The sequence below is a fragment of the Lygodium microphyllum genome, chromosome 18 (genome assembly GCF_053477565.2).
Source record: "Lygodium microphyllum isolate KBCC chromosome 18, Lygodium_microphyllum_v1.1.10, whole genome shotgun sequence".
Taxonomy (NCBI): Eukaryota; Viridiplantae; Streptophyta; class Polypodiopsida; order Schizaeales; family Lygodiaceae; genus Lygodium; species Lygodium microphyllum.
This window is the reverse complement of record NC_141152.1, coordinates 16,793,123-16,811,395: the sequence shown is the minus strand read 5'-3', so window position 1 is coordinate 16,811,395 and position 18,273 is coordinate 16,793,123. Positions and strand designations below refer to the sequence as shown.

The 18,273-nt window shown below is 43.3% G+C and overlaps 1 protein-coding gene across 11 annotated transcripts in view; it reads right to left on the bottom strand.

Moving 5' to 3' along the window:
* The window catches only part of LOC148020630 (metal ion-binding protein), a 186,877-nt gene that overhangs the window by 130,053 nt on the left and 38,551 nt on the right, over nt 1-18,273 (bottom strand). For 9 of the 11 annotated variants that reach the window (XR_015694573.1, XR_015694571.1, XR_015694572.1 and 6 more), the window contains 5 exons: nt 15,322-15,453; nt 14,906-14,977; nt 14,645-14,715; nt 14,469-14,568; nt 14,292-14,390 (listed from right to left, as the gene is read on the bottom strand). Coding sequence is in view for 8 of the 11 variants with exons in the window: in XM_087698428.1 (XP_087554554.1) it covers nt 14,292-14,390; nt 14,469-14,568; nt 14,645-14,715; nt 14,906-14,977; nt 15,322-15,453 (474 nt within the window). In the remaining 3 variants the exon portion in view is untranslated. Of the gene's footprint in view, nt 1-14,291; nt 14,391-14,468; nt 14,569-14,644; nt 14,716-14,905; nt 14,978-15,063; nt 15,111-15,321; nt 15,454-18,273 lie in introns of those variants that run through there. The other 2 variants (XM_087698435.1, XM_087698432.1) reach the window with 2 other exon arrangements.

The following is an 18,273-nucleotide window of genomic DNA, read 5'->3' as shown; positions in this document are numbered from 1 at the left end:
TAAACATATCACCTTGCAAAGGAAAGGGATCGGATAAGGCATATCTCTGCAACACTTGTACTTACAAAATTTATGGTTAAAAAAAATCCTCATGCATGGCATAGATACAACCCAAGCAAGGCCATGTGGCCAAATATTGTGACATGTGAATGTAAACCCTAGAGCCAATGGAGAAAACCATGGCCAAAGATCGTGCTTCATAACATCCATTGCAAAGGCATTCCAAGCTCAGGTTTCTGGCATTTCCATTGAAGAATGCTTTGAAGTAGACTAGGAAGTGTCAATGCACATGCTAAAATCACCCATAAGCAAGCCTGGTCTACCCAGAGACAAAAAGTCATGAAGCTACTACCACAAGGCTTGCAACACAACGAGGCATTGTGCGCATAAAGTCCAACCAGCCACAAAACCTCTCCTTTAGAAACAATTCCCACCACTATAAAGCAGCCATGAACATCATTCAAAATAAGTACAAGCTGAAGTTTCTTGTGCACCACCATAAGAACACCCAAGTAGTGTGTTGCTTTGCTACCAGCATAAAAAAGGTGAAAACCATGACAATCCAAAATGCGACCTGCATCATCAAGACTTTTGTGCTCAACAACACAATGCATCCCAAAATTTCTCATGCAAAATGCACAACAAATCATGCTACTTACTACAGGAGCAAATCCCGCGAACATTCCAAGTGGCAATCCACATGACTAAAATCAAAATCAAGGTCAAGGCCACTCACGCCTTGTTTAAACTTTATCCACCAATGCCTCAAGAATTCTGCTATCCAAGAAATCTACCAAAACTACAAAAGCATTCTACCCCGGACGAGTAGACTTCAAGGAGGAAGGGCCAAATCCATGCATCCGGACTAAACAAGGGTATCTACCATCCCACAAGATAATGACCTTACCTCTACAATCAAAGGCAAGGCATGCCGGTGGGTCCTTGGGACGTTCAATGGATACAATAGCACCTCCTGCTCTACTTGGAGTAGAGGGAGAAATATCCTAAGGAACATTATCAGAAGGAGAACCCCCCCCACAAGCTCAGCATTTCTCTCCACTTTTTCTAGACACTCAGTCATAAAGTGACCCAACTATCCACAAGAAAAGCAGTGACCTACAAAGGTGCCACATTTGAGCCGAAAAAGCAATGGACAAATACCAAAGAAATTTATGCGCAGTCAATTAGGCCTCTTGCAGCGGGTGTCCCACAACATACATAATATGTTCTGATTAGGAGCACCCAAGGTTGGTGGCACCAAAACTGTGCCAATGGCAGCCATGGCATCCTTCAACAAAGGTCAATATACCGTTGGGCAACCTTCAATCTCAACCCAAATGCGAGATTCACATTGAAGCAAACATTGAAAATCTACCATGTGCCTCCAAGGCACGACATGAACCAAACAACAATCAAAAAAGAAGGCAACTTCGCCATTCGGAATTCTTCTTGTAAAAAACAATATGACACCCTTTTCATAAAAGCAGAAAAAGGAGCGCAGCACAACCTTAGTATCCACACTATCCACGACATCCTCCTCAACCTTGTCACGTGCACTAGAAAGATTCTGGTGAACATAATCACCCAATAGAGTGTTTGCAAATTCAGGCAAGTGCTCCCAATCCAACTCTTGGGGACTCCTCAAGGACAGTGGCCGCTTGGGCACTATAGCGGACGGGAGTATGGACCGGAGTAGAAGCTGCCTTTGTGAATACCATAGCTTCTTCCAAGTCATGTTAAGGACATTTGCGACCGACTGATTATCCAAACAGGGTACCATTTCTTTCAAGCAAGGAACCATTTCCTCTTCATCATCAGCTGAACAATCATGAGCAAGGGTAGCCTCCATTCAGTCAAGAAACACAGCATCAGGGCCAGCCTGTTGCGCACTGTAGAAGTTTCACTGCAGGTCAGCACGTTTGCAGATCTCTAATCTTTCTTGTTTGTCTCACTCAACAGTCAGTTGACGGTCTCTCTCTCAGCACGTTCATTTGATGCAATCGAATTGCATCCCCTCAGCAGGATTGTCAGTTCAGGCTCACAACAGGGTCATGGCAAGTCTGAAGCTCAGCACCAGCACAGGTCATACTTCAGCAGCACCTGCCTCCAACAGGACACTGATCTTTATAGCAGGTCTATAGGGTCACAGCAGGTCTCCAGGATCACAACAGCTGTCTGCTGTGTTGTACACGTTGCCAAGGTTGAGCAGGTCAGCATTCAGCGTCTCTCTCAGCCTCAGCCCTGCCCGCAGCAGCAGGGCAGCAGGGCAGAGTGGCAAAGGCCTGCTCTGTGTGTGTGTGTGTATGTGCGCGCGCGGGCAAGCACGAGCGTGCATGTGTGTGTGTGTGTGTGTGTGCGCGCGCGCGCGCGTGTGCCACTGCTTCAGCCCAAGCCTGCACCAGGGCAGGGAGACCAACTGATGGGCAGGAAAAACACAGGGAAGGGGTCTAGATCAGGTCGCAAGAACTGAGGTCAGCTGACACCTCAGTAGCAATAAAGCAGCATGCCACCTGCAGATACAGGGGTCCCAAACACACATGCTATATCAAGGAGAGATGAGGGAGATCTGCCAGCAACATGAGCAGCAGTTGACAGAGTTAAGGGCCCAGTCCAAATGCTACCTTCATACTATTTCATCTAGGATGTATGACATACTCTACCCACTGACCCTAACTGGGTGGAACTAGATATATGACATATTCAATCACATAGCCAGACATGTACTACCTAACCCTCACATTGTATCCCTATATGGACACTATTTTATCCTGTAGACAACCTGAGCTTCTTTAACAGTATATCACCGACCATCTTTATGTGCTAGTGATGGTTAGCATTATACATGGTTTTGTCCCGTAGGCCAATTTTGGTCTCAAAAGATGTTAATCTCTCTCTCTCTCTCTCTCTCTCTCTCTCTCTCTCTCTCTCTCTCTTTTGTGAAGATAATTGAATTAAGTAGTAAATATTGACATCAGACCATCAGGTCAGCATAGAAATAACCATCATAAACTCTCTCTCTCTCTCTCTCTCTCTCTCTCTCTCTCTCTCTCTTTGGAGATATTTACATCAGGCCTTCAGGCCAATGAAACAGGAAGGAAACAACTATAATGAAGCCAACAGGCTATCAGAACAACCTATTACATGAGTAGCACTTATAAATCAGACCGAAAGGACAACTGGAGTAGAGTGAAGAATAGCCAGCCAGGGAGCAGCAATATCCAGAAGAACTAGGTCAGTTGACATCATAGAAGAGATTTTCCATAGCACTAAACCACGCACACGGGCCACATGCCCATGGATGCCTGATGCTTAATCAAAAATAAAGGCATTGCGAGTACGCCATATATGCCACATGGCTATCCATCTAAGGAAATGAAATAGGCATGAACAGTCTGAACTCAAAGGGCATAGAGGACATATCTCCCATAATCCACGAACCAACTGATAGACCGTGCTAAGTCACCAAGGACCACACACGAGAAATGAAATTACAGATCTGTCGCGCAACAGGGTAGGAGACAAAGAGGTGAAGCAATGTCTCATCACACGTAGTGCAGAAACGCAACGCCCAGCAGAGATCTTACGGGCACGACACTTCTCCCGTTCGAAGACCCCCAATGAGCAGCCGCCACATGAACACTTTTCCCTGATACGGGACTTTAGACTTCCAAAGCTGGATAAATCTTTCCCGCCGTTTCTTTTTACTGTCCCTACGATGCCATAACCTATACAAACCCCATGACCCATCTCTCTCTCTCTCTCTCTCTCTCTCTCTCTCTCTCTCTCTCTCTCTCTCTCTCGTGAAGATAATTGAATTAAGTAGTAATATTTACATCAAACCATCAGGTCAGCTAACAAAAAACCGACACAAATGAAAGTCTACCAAGATTCTAACACAGAAATATCACGCAGAAAGGACAGCTCGTGTGGAGCAAACAATATCCAGCCAGGGAGCAGCACTATCAGAAAGAACCAAATCAGCTGACACCATAGAGATGATCTACCATAACACTAAATCATGAACACGTGCCACATGACCATGGATGCCTGAGTCTCAGTCAAAAATAAAGGCATTCCAAATACGCCAAACATGCCACAGTGCTGTCCATCAAAGGAAATGAAAGAGGCAAGAATAATTGTAATGCAAAGTAGACATAGAGGTCATCTTTCCCATAATCCATGAACGAGCTGAAATCCGGTGTTGAGTCGCCAAGGACCACACACACGAAACAAAACTCCAAATCTCTGGAGCTATAGGGCAAGAGACAAAGAGATGAAGCAATGTCTCATCACATGTAATGCAAAATACACAACAACCAACAGAGATCTTGCGAGCGCGCAACACATCCCAATTGGAAGACCCCCAATAAGCAACCTCCACATGAACACTTTACCCTGGTAAGGAACCTTAGACTTCCAGAGTTGGATGAATCTTTCCTGCCACGTCTTTTTGCTATTCCGAATATGCCATGATTTACTAGCATTTCCAGTGACCCATCTCTTGGCCTCCACCATCTAATGATATATCTGATTAGGTGACCTTTCTCGAAATCATCAGGAAGAACAAACATCCAATCTCACCAGGGTGACGATGGTAGTAACGCAAGCAAAGGTGAGAACCTCAGAACCCGGTCTTGTATGGATGACCAAATGTCATGATATCTTCAAGGCACCCGAAAGTGTTGACAAATATGCCAAAAAGAATAAAGACGAGGCTGCTTAGAGGCCAGCCTTGAGATTTCCAGTACATGAACTGATCATGAATACAGGATGACATCCAATCAAGCAAGGCACGGGGAGCTACATCCACACCAATAGGCTAACCCAAGTGCCGGGCTATATCTCCCTTAGAAATCACAACTCTGTGCCAACCCAAAGCTTACAAATCATTCTCTATACAAGAAAGCAGTGTAGATTTCTGAGCATTAATATGAAGTCCCAATGCCAAAGCAAAAAGATTCCACGCAACCATTGCATGATTAACATTAGTGCAATCAACCTTAAGGAACATAAAGGAATCATCAACCAAAGATTGACCCAAAAGCAAGGCACCACTGGCAAGAGACAAGCAAACAATCTCACCTTGATCGGCCAACTTATCCAACAATGAGAACATCGAGTGAGTAACCAAAGCAAATAGCAAAGGGCTGAGAGGGCAGCCTTGCCAAAGAGACCGAGACAAGGCAATTCCATCTATGATCCCTCCATTAAGTTTAATACAAGCCACAGCACCCTGACTAACGGTATCAACAAGAGAAATCATGCAATGCAAGAACCAAATCCCATGGTGGACATTAGCTACCACAAGAAAGACCAGCTAACATCATCAAATACCTTTTCAACATCAAGCTGAAGTAACAACATGCTCACCTGAGGCTTTAGCATAATCAATCCCCAATTGAATATTCAAAATGTTATGCATATTAACATGGATGAACCAAGTGCAAAAAGACTTTCTACAATCTATTGGCAATGATTTAAGAGAAGATTTTATACAAAGAACCCATAATAGAAATGGATCTCCATTGTTTCAAAGAGGTCGAAGAGGGAACCTTAGGCAACAACCAAATCATAGCAATCTTCAAGTCTAAAGGCATCATGCCAGAATTCCACACTTGCTGATACACGCGAGTTTATGGGTCCTTAAGCTGCTCAACATGGGCTGAAAATAGCTCATTAGAAAGCCCATCCTAGCTAGGGATTTTCCTTTGAGGCAAATGGAACAGCAAGTCTTCCACTTCATCCTCTAAAATGTCAACCTCCATCAAATCAACCCATTCTGGCTTAACCTGGTTACTAACCAATTCACAAATGTATCGATGAGTAGAGTGCACAGCATCAAAAAGAATCTCCTGTGGACCCAACAAAGATTTATAATAGTCAATGCACATTTGAATGATGGAGGCAGGTTCAATAACCATAACACCTTGCTCATCCAACAAACACACAATATTTTCCCGAGCATATTTCTAGCGTAAAAGAGCAAAGAACTGATGAGATTGAAAGTTATTATCATGCAAAGCTTTTGCTCAGGCCAACAATTTGTATTTAGCGTATTCCTCCGCCTAAAAAGATTGAACCCTACATTTCAACCATTCAATGCATGTAACCAAGTCATTAGTAGTATCCCTTTACTGATACAAAGACAACGAGTGAGCCAACAAAGTTTGTGAATGCTGCAATTCAGCCCGAAAAGAATAAGCATGCTGAATACCATACTGTCAAGACAACCCACGTGCATTATCCCTAAAAACACCCCATGCTCCCATACCTCTAGATAGGACCCTCAAGCTAAAGAAAGCAATCAATTGCTAGATACATTCCAAAAACTGATTTTGCAGCAGAAAGTTTGATTGAAACGCTAAGGTAAACAATCAAGTAGAGCCTTAAAGGCATGAACCGGCCTATGAGTCGAATCCAAAACCAAGGGATAGTGATCTAACAAGACATGCTGTCGCTCCACCCACATATCAATAATTGCAGGAAGAAAAGAATCGCTCTTACAAATGTAGATACTATCAAGTCTGGCCCAAGTGTTTGGATGCTAAAGAGAACAATAAGTATCTCCAAATTCTGAAGGGTGCATCCAAGACCACATGTCTTGTTTCAAAGACACAGCTGCCAATGCATCCCAAGCCTACCGCTCAAGACAATCCACGACCGAGTGCAGTGAAGTTGCCCGATCTGCAAATACACATGCATTAAAATCGCCCATAACAAAACCTTAACGAGCCACGAAAAGGCAGTGCAAGTCATCCCAAAGCTGATGGCCTTCCCAACTAGTAGAAGGAGCATACATGACCAGTAGCCACAAAACCTCACCCTCATATATGATTTCCAAATTCAAAAATCTGCCAAGAGCATCCTAAGAAACCAAGGATGGTTGCAAGGAAGATCTAATAGCCAACATAACTCCAGATTTATGTGGAACATGACTACTAAAAAACATTGTCTAATCCTTGTATACATAAGAAGAACCTCCCAAAGACGTTTGTGCTCCACAAAACAAAAAACATCCCAATTACCAACTAACACAATTTTCCACAACCAATACTGCTTACTAACGGAAGAAATGCCTTTAACATTCCATAAAGCAAGTGTCATGATAAACCACAGGAGAGAAAACTACTCAATCACCACTTTCCCTTTTCCTTTAACATTCGTAGCTTTAGTTGCTTGAAATCTCTCCATCTCACAATGGATCACATCTACAAGATCCGCCCTTTGTAAACTAGCAATCAAAGCACGAGAAGGGAGCTGCTGTTGCTCAGAACGGAAAACATCCTGAGAAGGCACACGCCTCCCACATGCGTCAAAGCACAAAGCAGAATTAGAAGCACTTTTATCATCCACACCTCCTCCATGTACAAGCAAAGATTGAGGTTTCATATAAAAACCCCTACCTCTACGTTGAAAAGTCAGAGAAATAGGGTGAGGAGATGGGTGAGGAGTCAAACGAGATTTCTCTCTAACATTGCGTCTAACCACAGTGACGCAAGAATCATCCTGAGGGGATAGATTCCGACCAACTGAATGTGATACACACTCAATACTAACTTGGGAAACATCCTTATTTCCATCATCATGTCCATGCAGAGCAAGAGGCACAGGAGCAACATCTTGCTACTCAATCATCGACTGGGGATCATACTCTTGCATATCCATATCAGGGTCGAAAGAACACTACAATACCTCAAGGCTTCTATCACATTCAAAAATAAAATGGCCCAATTGGCCACCTTGAAAGCAGTGGCCAACGAATGTGCCCCATTTAAGCTCAAAACCAACGCCTGCAGCCCACGAACCTCAAAATGAATTTTGGTTGGCCAAGCTTTCCTTGTGTCCCAAAGTATACAAGCCCTATTCCTATTGCGGGAGACCAAACAGGACTCCACCAACACCTTACCAAAGGTTCTCAAAACCAAAGGAAGAAATCGCCAAAGATGTGCAAGAAAATTAACCACCTCCACCCAAATTGGGCATGCCTACCTAGCACCTCCTGAACTCAGCCATAGGCCTCCATGGGACCATATGTACCAACCGACTGTCCATGAACAAAGGAATACGCCCTAAAACATCATCATGATGCATATTAACACTCACAAGCATAGATTGCAGCCAAGCACGAATCCTAGAAATCAAAGGAGTCCTTCCCGTAAAATAAAGGATCGCTATTCTCTCATGAAAGGCAGCAATCTACTGTAAAACCAGGTCAACTCCCATGACAGCATCCACATGATCCCCTTCCGGTAAAGAGTTCGCTTTACCCTCATTGGCATGAACATAATCTGACGTAACATTGTTGGCAGTGGCAAGCATAAACTGAAAAGACACATCAATCTCTGTGCAAAAAACACGAACATCTTGCTAAGGCGAATTCAAAGCACACAAAACCGATTCATCAACCGTCATCTTACGGCATTTTCCCATTTCATCCCCTTCTATCAACTACCAAGAATCCTCAGCCAAAGAGTCACCATCCGACTCCACCAATTCTTTCTCATCCCCATGCCCAATAAATTGGTCATGAAAAGCCACATCAATACCATTTGACGCCTGCATATTCCCCATATCAAAGCTCAACCTTTGAGTGCTACAAAAAATCTCTCTTTCCCTCTCTCTCTCTCTCTCTCTTTTTCGTAATCTCTCTCTCTCTCTCTCTCTCTCTCTCTCTCTCTCTCTCTCTCTCTCTCTCTCTCTCTCTCTATGTGTGTGTGAAGGTAGCAAGCTAAGCCACACACAAAAACATGAAGGTGAAAATCCTGAGTTTCCTTGTATTCTGTCCAAGCCAATCGATCAATCGCTGGCTGTTGCTCTTCTCTGTCTGCATTTGGCGCTTATGTTAAGAAAAATCGGAATTGAGACAGACCTGACATTCCTTGACACCAACTTCTCTCCCTTCTGGGCAATATTCTGTTGCGCATTCAGGGTGCACACTCTGACTCTGTCGTCTTCCTTCATCTTCGGTGCTATCGTCATCATCAGCTTGATATGGTGCTCTCATTGATTCTTTGGGCTGTGTGCAAGGATTGATCAGTCCATTGTCATTGTATCATCATTCTTCTTCAGTCGGTGCAGTATTCTTTTCTCATCTTTGGCTCTCTCTCTCTCTCTCTCTCTCTCTCTCTCTCTCTCTCTCTCTCTCTCTCTCTCTCTCTCTCTCTCTTTTTTCGTAAAAGGTAATTGTATTAATTACGAAAAAAATACAAGATTACTTGATTACAAGAACATGACGACAATCCAAGCCATCATGTGAAGAGGTGCTAAGTACTACAAGATACAATTTCATGGCAAGGATGCGGAGGAAATTGCCATATGCCAAGGACGGAAGTCCTCCGTAGAGAGCAAATCAGAACGATGGAGAAGATCTAACTGCCAATACAAGAGGCCCTTAAGCCTTACAATATGCCGCTGAACATTGTGGGCGGAGTCAAACAGAAAAGCATTCCGAATGGTCCAGTTATGCCAACAGCCCCAGTATCGAAGAAAGTGATACATGAGCTTCATATGTGGCTGTGCGGGAGTAGGGTATTTGGGCTGGCCCAAAACCCAATCAAAGGGGCGCAGTGTGATACCAACCACCCCTCGCCAAACGGCCGACAAAAATACCCAGACTTTCTTAGCGACGGGGCAAGAAATAAATCGGTGGCGGGAGGATTCCATAGTAGTGGTGCAAAAGAAACAGGTGCCATTGAAGATTCGTCGCTTGGAAAGAGCCGAAGCAAGCGGAAGACCCCCAATCATCACTCTCCAAAGAAAGACTTTGTATTTAAAGGGTGTCTTGTTGACCCAGCCCTCCATCACAGTTGCCCTCCACCATGACCGGGATTTGCGCAATCCCCATAAAGCATTCGCTTTAGTAACTAGCCATTGATTATCTTTAATCAGAAGATGATACACTTGGTTAGCAGAAGCTTTACTCAAATGCAGCCGGCCTTGTAGGTCCCAATCCTGCCAGGGATGATCCGAAGCAAGAGCAGGAAAGGGTTGTCTGCTCTGGATCACCGTCAAAAGCTGTTCCCATAAAGGCCTATATCCACGAGGGATCCTAAAAAGCCGTCTAGCAGTACGAAACGATATAAGCACATTGCGACTGGCAAGGGTGGCATCCGCAACTGAAAACAAGCCCAAACGTGCCATTCGGTTGAATTGTGGTCTAAGCTCATGTTTACCTTCCCACGAAAGTAAACGCGAGACTGCCAGTAATTCCAATTGAAAAGAGTTAGTGGCCAAGCAATCCTCCGGTGGGTGCCACTGAGCCTTTTGAAGGATGTGTTTCCAGGAAGACACCAAATGAGTAAGCAGCGATGAAGAAGAACTGGAAAACCACGAATCAGCATTCAGAATGTGCCACCAAGAACTCCGGAGTTGGGTATTGCCATGCCGAAGCCCATGGCCCTCGAGGAAATAACGGGCGATAGCGACCCACGGATGATGATCATCCGAGCACATGGCGCGGAAAAGGGACCAACGAAGTGCCTGCATGTGAGTTTGGACATCTAAAATAGCTCCGCCACCCATGCGTTTGGGGGTGCACGCATGCGACCAGGATATCCAGGAAATACCTGCATGCAATGAATCCTTCTTCCATAGCATGAAGCGAATAGACTGAGTGAGAGCATTCAGAGTCGTAGAAGTCCAGGGCAACAATGGCTCACATATCTCTCTCTCTCTCTCTCTCTTTGTGACGTGACGGGGAGCTTGCATGACGGGGAGCTGGCATGACGGAGAACTGGCGTGACGCTAGCGGCGTGACGCGCGTGACGCTGACAAGACGAGTGTGGCGGAATCATGACAGGCGTGATGCTGGTGTGACGGGGACGACGGACGGATGCTGATGCAACAGGCGTGACGAGCCGGATGCAGACAAGACAGACGTGACACCAGCACACGTATCTGACAAAGCAATGTACTTTGACGAATATAGTTTAACGAATGCACCGTGACGAATGGACTGTGGCAACACTGACGCATGAGGACTGTGGCAGTACTGTCGAATGTACTATGGCAGCAGCGACGAATGAGTACTAAATGAACAGTGACGGGATGTACCTGCAGTAAACAGCGGTGGGCCTTGTGAACAGTATCTGCAGAGATACGCAAGGACTGATGGGACAGTTTTGGGTCGTGATTGTGACTGTATAAGAAACCTGTAGACTCTCTCAGACTGACATGAATGCAGACCTGTGTGAATGTACTGAGATTGCAGATATACTCGGACTGATGTGAACCTTGCATGCTGTGCAGACTGGAGACCTGCGTGATTTCAAACTGACGCACATTAACATTTCATGCTACAGTGACAATTTATGTGAGATTGACAGTTCTATGCTACATTGACAGTTCATGCTACAACCATTTCTTATGATGCAATCACATTGACAGTTTATGATATACTGACAGTTCATGCTATAGTGATAGTTTATGTTACTGGTTTACTACTCTAGTCAGACTGTAAACAGTTTTATGCTATAGCACATACTATAATCATGATGGAAGAAACTGACAATGAAGGAATCACAAAACCAACCATGGAGACAATGTTTCATACACTGCCAAAGAACACGAGATACAAAACCTATGGGCATAAAACCTGAGATTGGAATGTCTCTCCAGGGTCGAGTAGATATGGGAAGACATCGCGGAAAATTAATGAAACACTATATGAGGAGATGTTGACTATACTCCGTGCTAAAATGCGTACCATGAGGAAAGAAATGGAAAAGGATATACAAGAGTGGGTTCGAGCTGAGATGATGGAAGAACTAAAAAAGGAGATGCAACAAACATTGGATGCACACATGGCAGAGAAAGACTCAATGATCTCTAATCTACAAGAAGAACTAGAGAAATGCAAAAAGAAACTGGACGCACAAAAGGAACCACAAATCACACCGGAACTACAAAAAGAAATTGATGTTTTTAAAAAGGATATGCACACCTATGCAAGTGTGGTGGAAGGCACCCAAAAAAAAATGCAGAACGGATAGATGTGGCAAAAAAGAACAAAGGAATGCATGGCAACAAAGTGGAAGTTATGAATGCCACCGTGAAAGAAGAGGCAAAAAGACGGGCACGCGCATTCCACGTAAGAGTAGTTAGACTAGATGAGAAAAGCTCCCCAATTGAAGATGCTATAGCTCTTGCCACCAAAATTGGGGCTACAGATGTACCTATCATTGGGGCTTGGCGAGTTGGGAAAGCTGACACAAAAACAAAAGTCCTCATCTTGAAGTTTGGAGACTCGGAAAAGAAGAGAGCGTTCCTCTCCAAGAGGACCGCTCTCAAAGGAGAAAAGATCTACCTAGATGAAGACCTCACCCCAGCCCAGTTAGCCCACAGGAGGGAAAATATTCCACGTGTTCTAGAGCCACGGAAAGCAAGTAAATGGGCTGTATACAGAGATGGAAGAGTTATCATCACAGAGAAAAGGACGGCATGACGGTGCGCGGCCTATGAGACCCTAAAGTTCACACTGTGGAATTGCAATGGCTCCCTTAGGACAGATGCAAGTTATTTTGAGGATACTTTCAAAGGGATAGATATTGCTATGTATACTAAGACACACCAATGTAAAGACAGCCGTCTACCTGATGTATATGGATATAGATGGGAAAGTGTATATCGCCCTCAGCCTAGGCGGCCTGGAGGGACGAGGGGATCAGGAGGTCTGGCAATTCTATTTAGAGAAGAGCTCCGAGATACAATCTAAGTGGTACATAGAGATGTAGAGGCAAGATACATGTGGATCAGGTTACGTACAAGCAGAACTCGAGACATGTATATTGCCATATGCTATTTTCCCCCTGCATACTCTAAGTTTGCCCCTAAAGAGGCATCCCCATATACGCCACTATATGAGGACATAATGAGATACATGAGAATTGGGGATGTTCTACTAGCAGGAGACTTTAATGCACGCACAAGAAACAACCAATCTACTTTCTTTGATACTAGTGATGAGATGTTCAAAGATATTGCATTAGATGAAGTGGGATTAGTTAGATCAGCCCAAGATAGAGAGATAACAGAATATGGTCCCTCCCCGATTCCCATGTGGGTCCTCAATGGCCCACTGTGATATGATTCTCTTGAAGGTTCTATGGCCTGAGCAAAAGACACCCATGCTAAGGATCGTGACCACCTAGCTTGGAGCTTAGATGGGTCAAGAGAAGCAGCAGATTGCAGAGAGAATGAGGCTGGCTAGTTGTGCGATAGCATCGCTAAACCAAGTGTCCCTCTCATTGCATTGAAGACAATCTGATCATCCTTCCCAATCTTCAACGTGCCATTCAAGGCAATCACATCCACTACGTGCTAAAAAGCTGCAGTCCCACAGCCTCCTAGACGATGGTGGCATCAATTTAGTAGCTTGCAGTAGCATGAGGTGAGCTCCTTCAGTGCAGCTCTATGGTTGCCTGTAGCTCCTCTGGAAAAAACATCCTGTTTGACTCCTTTGGCCAGCTCACCTTCATCCTAAACTACTTGCAAATCTGGAGTTGATTTTAAATAGAGAAAAAAAAAAGGTTCAAAATCAAGCTCTAGCATCTGACAAATACAGAAGCAAGGGACTGTGGACATATATAGATGCTTATATGCATGCACATACACAAGAAAAAAGACCTTGGATCCTCTGGCTCACTTGCTCCAGCAATATAAAATGATTTTCTAGTGTCTAATCTCACACTGTGTCCCCACTTTTACTTAAAAGCACAACTCCTATGACATACACAAACATGCCATAGAGTAGCAACATCATGCATTACCGCGTCCTTTTACTCTTTTTTTTAATTATAACTCCTACAGCACACACAAACATGGCACTGAGTAGCACCATCATGTGTTACAATGCTCGGATCAGTTACGCCCAAAAATTAAAATATTGCCGTACGAGTTCACAATACTGAGAGGCAGTTGCACTTCTCTACATTTTCAAGAGCCTGTTGGGCTGCAATAGTAGAAGCCAGTCAAGGCAAGTTATGCTATATGAATTTCACAACCTTCAATGTCATAAACAATGTATGCAAATCAACAAAACATCTTTCTCCACAATTAGATCAGATGTCAGATGTAATAGTGAGTTTTTTGAACTCAGCTTTTACCAAAATCAGGGGTAGAGGGGGCATGTAACTCCATGATATTCTGGGCTCTCGTGGCATACAACACTGCAACATGTATCTACAAGCATATTTTACCTCCCAAAAAAAACTTAAAGGGCAATGCTCCAATGCATGCCCATCCGAACTTGTTCTTTACAAGCTTGATTTTTACAAAACATGTGACGTACTTACTAATAAATCGAAATCTCGCTCCTTTGGAGACTTCTCATCTGTAATGGGTATCCGCTCATAATCAACAACATATCCTTCAGCTTGCAAACTTTCATAAACCTGCCAAACTGACTTAGAACTCCTCTTAAAGATGGATCCGTCTATAACAAAAGCATAACTTGTAAAGAAGGTTCAAACCTCAAGTGGAGTCTGTACAGAGTCCATTGATACAGGTTCCCACTGATCCACCATCTGTCCATCTGGCAACTCATCGTTCACAAGCACCTTATTTGTAAAGCTAAGGAAGTCCAAGAGGGACCAATTAGTCTTTAACTAAATTGGGTGCTCAAATTAAAATGATGCACTGATAATACCGAGCAGCTTCTTGCAAAACATCGTCTTTTAGTCGAGCTTCCATCTCTTCCACTCTTGCTCGATTGATCCCCTACATGCATGACAACAGCAGACTTACATTCAATTCCTTTATCTATAACCGGTTTTGCTCATGCTAAAATCCCCCGATTCACCATCTTATAACCCACATTCACTGTGTACTACCTACTACTAATATGTCTATCACCAGTTTCACTCATGCTACAAACCCCCAGATTCACCAGCTTATGATGAACACTCACAGTGTATTCAAGGTTAGTAAAAGGGTGTTCCACTTCACGAAGAACATAGGGACGACCATTGATATATACAACCTGTGAAATATAATCAACGGGGAAATGGTTATCTCTTGGCCCATCTAAACATATTATCATCATTCTAAAGATGGATTTGGGCCTACATGATCTTTCACAAGTGCAGATATGTTTCATTTTGTACACGAGAATTCTGCAGAAAAAGAAGACCTTTGTAATTAAAGTTTTCAAAAGAACTTGTCTTATCTGCACAGCACAAAAAGGGACCTCCAGCCAAGAAGCCCAATAATGACGTTATATGCACAATGATGACGTGCACAAATACTCATTGGTATGCAAACACAGAAAACAGACAGCAGAAAGTTAGCCTTGGTGGAAAAATTTACAAACAGTAGGCATCTTACAGGTTCTTCTCTAAGATTGTGCCAAAGAACATGCCTCTGGGGCCCATGTTTCCCTGCTCCAATCATCTCAAGCACCTTTCTAATGCCATCCACTGTAGGGATTGCTACCCCATAAACTGGAAGAGAGCCAACCTGTAAGAGACAACAGAGGTGTTAATGGCATGCAGAGATGCCTGGCTTGCAAGAAGAAACAATCATGCATTCCCAGCACCACTATAGATATGCTGATGACATTGCACATGATTAAATTACTGAATCATATTAAGTGTTGAAGCTTAACACACAACCACATTGTCAAGTTACATTTAAAAAAGAGGCATATGTCCACTATCCTCATTTTCCATAAATTCTAGTGATGAGAACTAGAACCTTCATTTGCAGAGACAACTAGAGATGTTCCCCTTTTTTGGATACACTACAAGAATGGAGAGAAGGATCCAAATGAGCAGGATCAGAGTGATGCTAGTGAAACCTCAATATTGGATTGCATATCACCGCCTTTCTTGCTGACATTTGGAGGAGATTGGAGGACAGCTTTAGTCCTAGAATGATTCAATTTTTTCTGTGGTTACTAGCACAAATGAGTTTAGCACTAGGTACTTGGCTTGATTACGGCAGAGACTTTGTTCCTTGTGTTGAATACAGGAAGACAAAGGAGACACAGAGACACTGCATTTGGAATTGCCCTCGGCCTTAGGAGATATGGAGGAAACATCTTAGGATGGTGTTTCATGGCACTGCAAAGTCTATGATTGTGACATGGGGACAGTTGCTTATGTCACACAGAGTCCCAGCCTACATATATGAACACGTATAGGGGTGTCATGCTGGCAACATGTAAGTAGGACTTCCATGCCAAGTTTTGCATGAACAGTGTGGACTCAAGGAAACTGTCACAGATGAGAGTTTATAGCTGGCATTATTGCTTGGTATATATGCACACCACCAGATGCAGCCATGCTATAGATCTATTGGACATTTCCACTGCATAGACTCTCTCGCCAAGTTTTAGTTAGAAACTGTCTATACTCTTCATGGAAGATGGGAGAGGATAAAAAACAGTTCAGCGACTATGAGGAAGAGGGGAGATGCTTTTCTCAGGACCTAGGATTCTGGCGCTTCCTTTCACTGCTAGCCACATATGGTATGGCCACAAAGGACAATGTGACCACCAAGGTTCTCACACTCCCACAGTGTGATAAACTAGGAGGCTTTATGCTAAAGTGTGGAGTGGATCAATTTCAACACGAGAATCTCTCCAAATCGGTCATTGCCTTGCTCCCAAGAGCATTTGTTGTTGTCACATGCTGCCTAGGATCTAAGAATGGGCTATCTCCAATACAAAATGCTATCACCAACTGCCAAGAAGCCTTTCCAACTTGTCATCCACTCTTATGGTCACTTTAGGATAGATCGTCAACTCCTAAAGGGTCTCATGCTAGCTTGAAATATCTTGTCCTCTCTCTCTCTCTCTCTCTCTCTCTCTCTCAACTTGCACAAGGCTAGAATGATCCTCTCTCAACCTCCCACAACCTTTTTCCCACTTGCATATGCAATTTTTGCCAAGAGGCGGCCTTCCAAATCCAATTTCAACCCTTTCTTGCATTACTAAATTAATTCTCAAAATATTAATTTTAAGAATTAATTTAGTAATTATTTAAGGCTCAAAAAAATAATTTGGCTAGCCAATAATTAAATTGGCTACGTCAATTTATCATCCTAGTAATCTTGAGCACTCACTAGCCTTGAAACTGGCATTAATTAATGTCAATTTCCTAGCATCACCACTCACACTTATGGCTAATTAAATGTTCTAAGCCAAATCTTGACACTTCATACCACCTAGTACCTATCAGATATAACTTGTTCCAGCTTTTGCATTTGGCACCAACACATATCTTGGGGTCCCAGGTTCCACATTGTGAAATAACTAACCTGCACCTCACGTGTGCAAGTCACATTTGCACATTTGATTAACCCTTTAATCAAATGCTAAGCAAAGTATCAAAATTCCACATCCTTGCGACAAAAGTCCCTCCGATAAAATAAAAGATAGCAGACCCTAAGGGAGTGCAACAATTTGTTGCAGCACCAAGCTTGGCCCAAAAAACTACCACTACATGTGTAAGAATTACAAGTCGCAGCCTAAACAGAATCTACGCAAGGAATAGAGAGTACACTGTGAATATGAGAAGAACAAGAACTTCTTTAATTCCAAACAAATCGATAAAATTGCTCTTTCCACCTATACCCTTCCACTACGAAGCTTAGATGGCAATCTAGACAGATGATAAGCAAAGAGCTTAAGGCCAGCTAGAAGAACTTTGACTAGGTGAAACCTAGATTAATGATAGCTTTAGAGAAATCTTCATTTTATAGCCCGAAAAGGTAGTCTCATAGGCATGTCAAACCATATTATGAACATTTCCTTAGTTGGCCAATGAATATTTCCTTTTTCCTCAAGCCATTCCATGGCCTCAAACCCCATAATAGGGATCCTTGATAACTCCCACACCCCGCAACTTGATGTATTGTGACTCGACCAACTTAACTACTTTATCTAACCCAAAGGCTAGACTCACAAAGGTCACATTTTTGCCATCCCATCACATAGACCTCATCTAACATACAAGTCAAGACCCAACCAATGTCCCCAACCAATGTCTCGCTCACACATGGCTTCTCCTCATACTAGGGACCTTACAACTTAGAGCACTATGGATCATTAGCAACACTTTATGAAGGTGGAGCATTGAGTATATCTAACAACATGTTTTCTAAGCAAGCTTGCAACACACTTGGAAGAGCATATCATGGTGTATCTCTATGTAATAAGCAAAATAAGAATAAAGACTTCGTCTTTGAGACTCCTTAAATGAAAGTATCTATACCAAACTTCCAGCTAGTCTCGATATCTTCATCATTGCTATCATACACTTGTGCATGAGACTC